Genomic DNA, 9918 nt, shown 5'->3' with positions numbered 1-9918 from the left:
CTTTCTGTCTTGCTCCCCATAGCAATGTGTGTTAAATGTTCATTTAGCCAACACCCTCACACTCAGAGCAGAGCTGAGGTGTAACGCTCAATGCGCTCTCTCTCTCTCTCTCAGCCCTCACGGTGGCCGCTTAATGTGACTCTCAGGATCAGGATGACCATGAACCCAATGACCTCTTGGAGAGTTCACCCCCCCTCTCCAACAGAGTAGGCTGCCCTTCATCTAATAGGTGTGCTGATCTATCTGTCTTATAGGAGCTAAAATTCTCTTGGCTGCTCAAACTTTGGACAGTGCAGGAGAAAGCGCATCTTTATCTAACCCAAGCATGCGGTGACCACAGATCCACTGCTCTTAAGGAGACCATACTGTATGCTTTCTCCTATCAGCCTTTCTCTATGAAGCCTCTACTTGGTAAGGATTTGCTCTCTCTCTCTCTCTCTCTCTCTCTCTCTCTCTCTCTCTCTCTCTCTCTCTCTCTCTCCTCTCTCTCTCTCTCTCTCTCTCTCTCCTCCTCTCTCTCTCTCTCCTCCTCTCTCCTCTCTCTCTCTCTCTCAGCTGGCTCTCATGGCGGTAATGACCCTTACCAGCTGCCAGGGGTCACCAATAAGGCCATGCCAATTGCTATTCCAGAAAGTTCCCAAGGGTCCTGCTTCCCAGCTTTTTTACGCCTCTCAGTACACAGAAAGGAGAGTAAATCCTGTGTACACATCTCCGCTCACACAAACGCCTCACACTAAATCTCCCCGCCTGCATTCTTGCTACGACATCCAGGTGACAGATCGTTGAGCGAAGGCAGAGTTTTTCCACTGCGACGAGGTGGGCTCATGTAAATAACTTTTACGCAGAGTGTCACTCTGCTAATAGAGTTCATAACACACACACACACACACACACACACACACACACACACACACACGGTGACACTTCACTAATGCAGTCCATAACTAACACCGCGAGGGGAGATGATGCCTTTACGACTGCACTCGCACAACATTATGGACGGAGCCTTAAAACGAGATGGGCCAAGGAGGAACTGTCTGGTCATCTGATATGCATAAAGCTCCAAAAATCAACAACTATCTATCTAGCCTACCGTTTACAATTTGACAAAGTTCTCAACATCTCCTTCCTCGAGGCCTGCTGCCTAATACACACACAGAAACACGCAGACACACTTCCCTTACCAGCCAGACCATTATTACATCTTACTCTTCTTATCATCTTACACACTAGAAACACACAGTAACAGATTGATAAGCCGTATGAGCGGTCACTTCCTCATCTTACTCATGAGAAACACACAGTAACAGATTGATAAGCCGTATGAGCGGTCACTTCCTCATCTTACTCATGAGAAACACACAGTAACAGATTGATAAGCCGTATGAGCGGTCACTTCCTCATCTTACACACTAGAAACACACAGTAACAGATTGATAAGCCCGTGATGAGCGGTCACTTCCTCATCTTACACACAGTAATATGATAAGCCATGGCGGTCACTTCCTCTTACTTAACAGATTGATAAGCCGTATGGCGGTCACTTCCCTCATCTTACTCATGAGAAACACACAGTAACAGATTGATAAAGCCCGTTATGAGCGGTCACTTCCCTCATCTTACACACTAGAAAACACACAGTAACAGATTGATAAGTCGTATGAGTTGGTCACTTCCTCATCTTACTCATGAGAAACACACAGTAACAGATTGATAAGCCCGTTAGGTCACTATGAGAAACACACAGTAACAGATTGATAAGCTTCTTCTACTCTACGCTATGCAAATAAATCTGCCTTATGGCATCATATTTTATGAATATGCCACGTTGTCCCTATCCACACACACTCACAGACACACACACACACACACACACACGTGTGTGTGTACACTCTCTCTCTTACATGATCAATCTTTTCCCTTTCCTTCCTTCTTTTTCTGTTAATCATTCTAGCACACACACACACACACACACACACACACACACACACACACACACACACACACACTCACTCACACTCACACTCACACTCACACTCACACACTCCTCAGGTTTAGTCTCTCACCATCCTTGCTGTCGACGGTCTTGGCCTGCGTCGGAGGCCCGGATCAAAGGTGTCCTGCATCTGCTGGCCCCGGAAGTGTGCGAGGTGCTCGGCCTCGATCAGGTCGCTTTCCTCCTCCTCCATAGGTAGCCACGTGCCGTCAATGAACCACTGGCCGCGCATCACAGGGATGCGGTCCTGCTCTGTACAGCGCCACACACACACACACACACAGATGAGACAGTTGCTCTGGCAACACTAAATACTTTGCACTTTGTCCACTTCCCTTGAAGAGCACCTGACACATCTGATTTACTTGGGACCCACTGCAGCACTCTCCCAGTTCTTCTCTTCAGTGTTTTTGTTTTGTTTTGTTTTTTCATATAAGTTATATGAGATGAGAGAGGTGGGGTGTGTGTGTGTATATATATAACATGAGAAAGGTGGGATGTGTGTGTGTGTGTGTGTGTGTGTGTATGAGATGAAGAAAGGTGGGAAGTGTATTGATGTGTATTATTTGTATAATGCAATATGAGATGAGAGAGGTGGGAGGTGTGTGTGTGTGTGCATATGAGATGAGAGAGGTGGGATGTGTGTGTGTGTGTGTGTGTGTGTATTATTGATGTGCATACATATGAGATGAGAGGTTAGGATGTGTGTGTGTGTGTATATGTGTGTATTATTGTACATATAAGAATGAGAAGGTGGGATGTGTGTGTGTGTGTGTGTGTGTGTGTGTGTGTGTGTGTGTGTGCATATGAGATGAGAGGTGGGATGTGTGTGTGTGTGTGTGTGTGTGTGTGTGTGTGTGTGTGCATATGAGGTGAGAGAGGTGGGAGGTGTGTGTGTGTGTGTGTGTGTGTGTGTGTGTGTGTGTGTGTGTGCATATAAAGGTAAAAGGTGAGAATTGAATAACAATATGTGTGTGTAAGTGTGTAAATGTGTGTGTGTGTGTGTGTGTGTGTGTGTGTGCATATGAGATGAGAGAGGTGGGATGTGTGTGTGTGTGTGTGTGTGTGTGTGTGCATATGAGATGAGAGAGGTGGGATGTGTGTGTGTGTGTGTGTGTGTGTGTGTGTGTGTGTGTGTGTGTGTGTGTGTGTGTGCATATGAGGTGAGAGAGGTGGGAGTGTGTGTGTGTGTGTGTGTGTGTGTGTGTGTGTGTGTGTGTGTGTGCATATGAGGTGAGAGAGGCGAAGGTGTGTGTGTGTGTGTGTGTGTGTGTGTGTGTGTGTGTGTGTGTGTGTGTGTGTGTGTGTGTGTGTGCATATGAGATGAGAGAGGTGGGAGGTGGTCCCGCTCTGTAACAGAAACAGGCAGGGGAGCTGTTGGGATAAGGAAGATAGGAGTGTGTGGACAGTGGGTGCGCTTCATACGACTGGTTAAGTATCAAAGGGATGCAGCAGAGGATGCAGAGAGGGATGGGACGCTGGGAGAGTGGAGAGGGATGGGACGCTGGGAGAGTGGAGAGGGATGGGACGCTGGGAGAGTGGAGAGGGAGGAAAGGTAGGAGCTCTGCGTTTGGTTAAGCACTGGTCCAGTAGGAGAGGGGGTGGATATTGGCTGTGCTTCAGAACACGTCAGTCATGATCTGTGAAGCACAGGACGTGAGACAAGAGAAAAGTGCTGAGCCGTGAACAGACCTCCTGATCTGTGAAGGACAGAGTGTGTGTGTGTGTGGAGCTTTTGATCTACTAAACCACTGACCGTACTGTATAGCAGTAGGCAATATTGTACTGCACAGGGCCGAGAGAGAGATCTTACTATTCATGACCGTTATCATAAACTTGTTTATCAATGCTTTGCCAGTACTGTAAACGTATTGTATTGCTTTGGCAATATTGTAAACAGGTCATGCCAGTAAACACACATTAAATTGAAAATAGAAATTGATTTGAGAGAACACAACGGTCAGGCAACCCTCACAGACTTCAACCAAAACAATAGTTAGTTGCAGCCCTAATGTGAACAGGAGGACACAGGAGAGAGAGAGAGAGAAAGAGAGACAGAGAGAGAGAGAGGTCCAATCTGAAGTGGCTTAGCACTGAGAAGCACAGAGAGAAACAAGATTCCTAACATTCCCATAATGCATAGCAACACCTTGTTTTTAGTTTTCCGTCTTCAGTTCCACTGAGCAATTGCCACAACAGTTTCCCCATGCGGTGGTGACACTTCCCCGTTTCACGTTCTTCAAAAAAACAAAAGTGATACTGTAAATGGGAACTTCTGGTTACAAGTATCCCGTTACTATCAGCAGATGGCAACTGATCCTGGCAGTGATCCCAACACAATAGCCTTCAGTGCAGGTATGCTACCCATTCTGAGGAGTCCCTCTTGGGGAGAGGGAGAGAGAGATGGGGTGGGATCGGGAAATGACCCAATGGGAGAGAGAGATGGGGTGGGATCGGGAAATGACCGATGGTCGCACGCAGCTTATTTACATTTACATGTATTCATTTGCATTTGTCCAAAGCGACTGACAGCAACGGAATAGCATGTAAGATGAGGAGGGTCTCCTGGGCCTTAGTAGGAGATTCTAGAAGCGGTGGGGTAAGCATTCCGTTATTTTGCAAACTACAGACTTTCTCTTCAGAGTAGACAACACAAGCCTAATAACATCGGCACTGGTCCCAGAGGAGCAATGAGCAGAACAGGGGATTTCTAGAAGTAAGGCACCGTTACCTCTGCAGAAAACGCTAATATTTACCTTCGGTCTGGGACGAAGGGTGTCAGTGACATGCTAAAGGTAAGGTCTACGGCCACATCACAAAGGCAAGCTATCTGAGATCACCATGGCTATGTTAGTTCAACTATGTTCCCATCCTAAGACCCTGGAAAATAAGTATTTTCTCAGTGGTGTTCTCCAAAACCTAAGCTCACAGAACAGAATGAGTTCTTCGGGTGTTCCACAGCGCCATGGAAACCTGCTCTTCCAGGAACTTCCTCCTGACGTGAGACAGCTGACCGTTCCTGTTCATTGTGTGGCCTGTTATCAATCATTCATCACTACGGTCTAGTAGACAGACAGCTGAGTGGCCCTTCAGGGCCACCATCACCACTACAATGACCTGATGTAGTCATAAAAACACTTGACATATTACGCAGTTATGACACCATACAACAGATCCGGACCAAAGATTCTCTAGATGCTTTATCTCTGTATGGACTGCAAGGTCTGACTGCTGGTGAAACACAGGCTTTGCGTCTCAAGTGTCAGCATTCCACTGTCTAACAACCTGCAGTGCATTTGTAAGCACTGAGCTGTCTCAAAATAAAAACATTAAAACACGCCCTCTCTCTGATATAATTACAGGGGAGCACGTTGACTTACAAAGGGTACATCTAATTATCTATGAACATAAAGAACATACAGGCCTAGCACAAACCCTAAAATACACGCTGCAACAAGCACTACAAAAAGCACTTTATGCTCTGAACCTCAGACTGAGCACTCTAATGAAGTTTGCGTTGAAAAAGCATTGGCATCTTTCTGTCTGTGCAGCCAGCAGCAGCTTTCTGCGCCTCCTCTGAGATGTTTAAGATAGCATAGTACTTACTGAGAGCCCTTCATTCATTAGATTTAACTCACACACACACCTCATCCAGTGGAAAGAGTTGAGGAAAATCACAGATACAGATCAGAATGACCACTCACTCAACAATTAACATGTACAGAGCTGAAACGCATCACTGACAGTTGCAGATGGATTGGGATGGTTTCAAAGAAATTCAGATTCAAGGAGATCTGAATGAAGTAGCCTAACCTTAGCTATACAACCAGTCTAGTCTGGGTCTAGTCCTTCATTCACTGCAAATAGTTTCTACTCAGAGTACAAAACGACGAATACTTACGATTCCAGTAGACTGGATAGCACTCCTTCTCTCTGACATCCACCTCGTAGAGACCCCCTCTCACACAGACTGCTTCTACGCTGATATTTATACTGTCCAAGTCTCTCTCTTCCGATGATTCGGACCGCTCGACAGATTCTATTCTGCCATGCGCTATAGTTCTTGGCGCAGTTTGCGTTGGCACTTCTCTCTGTGGTCCGTCCAATACTGCTGGGCCAGTGGCCGTTTCTTGCGTGTCCTGTGTTTCGTTACCCGCGGGACATGCCCGGCTGAATATGCCAGGATTCAACTCACAGTATTTACGGTACGCTACCTCGATTTTTAAAGAGTCGTGCCCAACGAAGGGCTTCCAAGTCTTCTTGTCCTCTTTGTAGAACCATCGGACCTCCTCCGGGCCCAATTCGGTGACGACTTCGAAGCGCTGTCGGGAACTGTTGGAGCGATGCCTTTTTCTGCTCTCTGGCGGGGCAACATTTCCGTCGTTTTCCCTGTAGTTGAGGGTGCGGGTGGTCCCGTAGTTAAAGTAACCCCCGTCGCTGTTATGAGGGTAAGATTCGTCCAGCATCTTATCACGCTGGTTTAATGTTAGCTGGTGGCTGTTCTGGAGCAGCGGCAGGTGTCTGTCAAAACCCGACTGCACCGCGTGCATCCCTGCCCCAATTGACGACTCGTCATAGGAGCAGACAAACATCTCGTTTCCCAGACCCCACTCTCTGTTGTTATTGTTAATGGACGACACTCCACCGCCAGGACTGAGCGGAGGGCTGATAAAAGGCGACTTATTCGGGAAACTACTCATAACTTTGACTAGGTGTTCACTTTTGACATTAGCTAGCTGGCTAACGGTGGCTATCCACAGACAGGAAGATTTTTACACAAGTGGGTGATCATGAATGAAATGTATGTTATGATATCATAGATTTCAAAAACTTATCATGCTGTCCATCTCATTTGGCTAGTCACTTGCCACAGAGCACCCATGAAACAGCTTTAGTTAGCTATCTTAGCTGTGCTAACTTACGGATAACGTTAGCTAACCAATAACTGCCAGCTGAATGACACGGCTGCCTTTTCTCTTTTTCCGCGACTTCTACCTCTAAAGTAACGTACCAGTAACAACTGAGGCGGCCTCCTTCTCTGCGAGCCGGTGTTGTCATAGAGCCTTTACTTTTTTTTACCGCTTGCGGTAAATTATCATTGACCGTCATCCGCACCCGCCATCGGAAGAGCCACAGAATCTTTCATGTCAAACAACTCACCCGGCTTGCATGGTGACGACAGCTGCGTGATGCGCAATTCTTTCACGCAGGCATGGATTTACGCAACGGCGGCGCGCACGTACTGTCTTGTCACCGCTTGTGACCAGAGACTAGTGAGTGACAGAGCCCATGGATCCTACAGATCAGCAACTCGGTGAACATTGACAGCGACCGTTTGTTGTTCAGTGAGATCGCTGTCGTCAGTGTTCTTCAAACTTCCTTCTAACCTTAACGTTAGCCTACTCAATCCAGACTCCAGGCAGCAGAGCATGGCAGCTCGCAGGTCAATCCAGTGGTCCCATTGTACCGAATTTTGGTTGCAGTTTCACCAGAGTTCCACTGGGGGCGATCGCCATGAGTGCAGAATGAATGGGAGTCAATGGAGCTAGACGGCTAAATTTGTCTCTTTCACCTGATTGTCGTTGACAAATCTCAGATTTGATTGTAGTTTGTATAACTTCAACATGGGTTATAGGTCAAAAGTTGAATGAACGAGTACTTATGTCCTTTTGATTTCTTACAGGTTGGGTCGTTGTTGCCCATAACACGCTAGCATTGTGCTAATGAATGACGTCATTGACACGTTTGAAAGGCTTTTTAGAACAATTAAGTGACTTTAAAAAATATAATACTCAAGCAATTGTATTTTTCTTTGCTCCCCTTTCCAATACAATATTCCAAATTACTTGAAAAAAAATTATATCCCGAGAAAAGTGGATTTTGAGGGGTACAGCTCTATATATTCTGCACTCGTGGATGAGCGCCCTCATGTGGAACCACATAAGGAACTGCAACCAGTTCAGAAACCAGAAGTTTTCCGAGAGTGGCAGTTCTCCCCTTATAAGACATTCTCTGGACATTCTCTGTTTACATGAACCACGCGATAACGGGCCGGGAACACCCATTGTCGGAACTCTACCTTTATATGGCTCTGGTCCAGATGACAGAAAGGTGAACCTGGAAATGTTGAGTACACCAAAGTTTTATCAAAGATTGTTAAGGCGGAGCTCCAATCAAAACGAAAAACGATGGTTCCATGCTATCCATATGGGGTTACATGCCCACCAAGTTTTAGATTACCCCGGTCTTTTCAGTGTCCCGAACTTTGACGGAAATTTGGACATCACGAAAAAGAAAAAAAAAAATCTGACTAAACCTATATGACCGCCGCTTCACTGCGGGGCGGTCATAATAATTTAACACACGACAGTTGGATAGCCTACTTCATCATGTCCCCATGCCTACATTTTTGTGAGTAGCATAGGGTGTTAAAAAATAAAGTATGGCTCTCCGTTTGGGACACATCGAAAACTTATATTTTAATAGACTACTGTCGAAGATGCTGACTTGCAAAGCCTCCGGATAACCGCGTTATCTCCACTATCATCAGTCATGCCCCTTCTTGGATCAAAAGTAGGGGAATGAAATAAAAGTTTGAGAACCACTGGCTTAATACCTGCAGTCCAGGGGCCTATTGCACAAAACTAGGATAAGGGATTAAGCCGGGATATCTTGGTTATCCTGGCTCAATTTATCCATGATGCAGTTGCACAAAAGCGGGATAGGGGGCAGCAGGATATGTTATGGTATAAGTTACCATGGCGATTTATTCTGTGGAGCTAGCCTGCTCCAGACCAGACTAAATTCCAGGATCTATTTAATCTCATCCTTATCTCAGTCAGCAGTCACCTAAACGAAAACCAATGGTTATTCCATTGCCCACTACACATTGTCATCACATATACCTAGACCCACTGTCATTATTTAAATGTTTGTGATCATTAATTAACGCTTACATAATCGCCATTCCCGACCTGTCATGCGACAATGTGACGTCACAGAAGTCTAACCATTTTGCGCCAAGTGGGTGGTCGCGGAACTAGTTGCAATATTCTCCTAAACAGAGGTGTTGCTGTTTGTTGCTGTTGTGAAAAGCTATCGCTACCTACTTCACACCGTAGAAGAAGCAATGAAGCCACTCTAGTTGCCATGGCGAATCTGTGATCGGTGGCAGGGTCTATTTGAGGGAGCCGTGAGCGCACACTTATCCAGGATAGCTTTCACCTGGCTTGATGAATCCGTGTCTGCTCATCCTGGCTTACTCGTTGTGCAACCAATTAAGCCTGTACGCTCTTGTTTTGGATTCATTGAGCGCAGCACAGTAACTTCTGCTTTTTCTAATTCTGCTTTTGTGCAATAGGCCCCAGAACACAGAAATGATATCAGCAAATGTTTGTTTTCCAAAGTAAGAATTTCACTTCACCATGCACCTTCGACAACGAATAACTCATTACACTTGTTAGGTACTGTTAAACGTAGGCCTACCTGGTATCATTACAAACATTATTCTGTGTCCTAAAACTGGCATATTTTATGGCATTGTGTCATGTAAGTTCGTTGCAAAATCTAGAGAAATGTGTGAGGTGGTCAGCGGGGGACAATTGAGACACACATTGGATTGTGTTACTTGAACATTCCACACTATCCACAGCTGTGGTAGGCCCATCAGGGGCAGGAGGATTACTGTTAAGCGAGACTTTATACAAAATTCTTCCAACAGAAGGCCTCGAATGTTGTCTTGTTTGTGGGTAGCTTTGCTTCACTTCTGTAATCTTGGCTTCATTGAAAATGAGGGCTTCCCTCAATGACCCTCCGAGAATAAATAAAGGTTGAATGAATGAATGAATGAATGAATGAATGAATGCCCAAAATAAAGGCCTGTGGTTTTTGCGCAGCCTACAGTAAATAACAGACCCGCCAGA

The 9918-nt window shown here is 45.8% G+C and overlaps 1 protein-coding gene across 1 annotated transcript in view; it reads right to left on the bottom strand.

The window, feature by feature from the left end:
* ddhd1a (DDHD domain containing 1a) overlaps window positions 1–7180 on the bottom strand; it is a 45167-nt gene extending 37987 nt beyond the window's left edge. The window contains 3 exon segments of the mRNA XM_048241108.1: window positions 2067–2097; window positions 2100–2248; window positions 5898–7180. Of these exon segments, the coding sequence (XP_048097065.1) occupies window positions 2067–2097; window positions 2100–2248; window positions 5898–6696 (979 nt within the window). The 5' untranslated portion in view covers window positions 6697–7180.
* Between the last annotated feature and the right edge of the window lie 2738 nt (window positions 7181–9918).

The sequence above is a fragment of the Alosa alosa genome, chromosome 1 (assembly GCF_017589495.1).
Source record: "Alosa alosa isolate M-15738 ecotype Scorff River chromosome 1, AALO_Geno_1.1, whole genome shotgun sequence".
Lineage (NCBI taxonomy): Eukaryota > Metazoa > Chordata > Actinopteri > Clupeiformes > Clupeidae > Alosa > Alosa alosa.
Note: the sequence above shows the minus strand (reverse complement) of the source record. Positions and strands in the feature narration are given on the sequence as shown.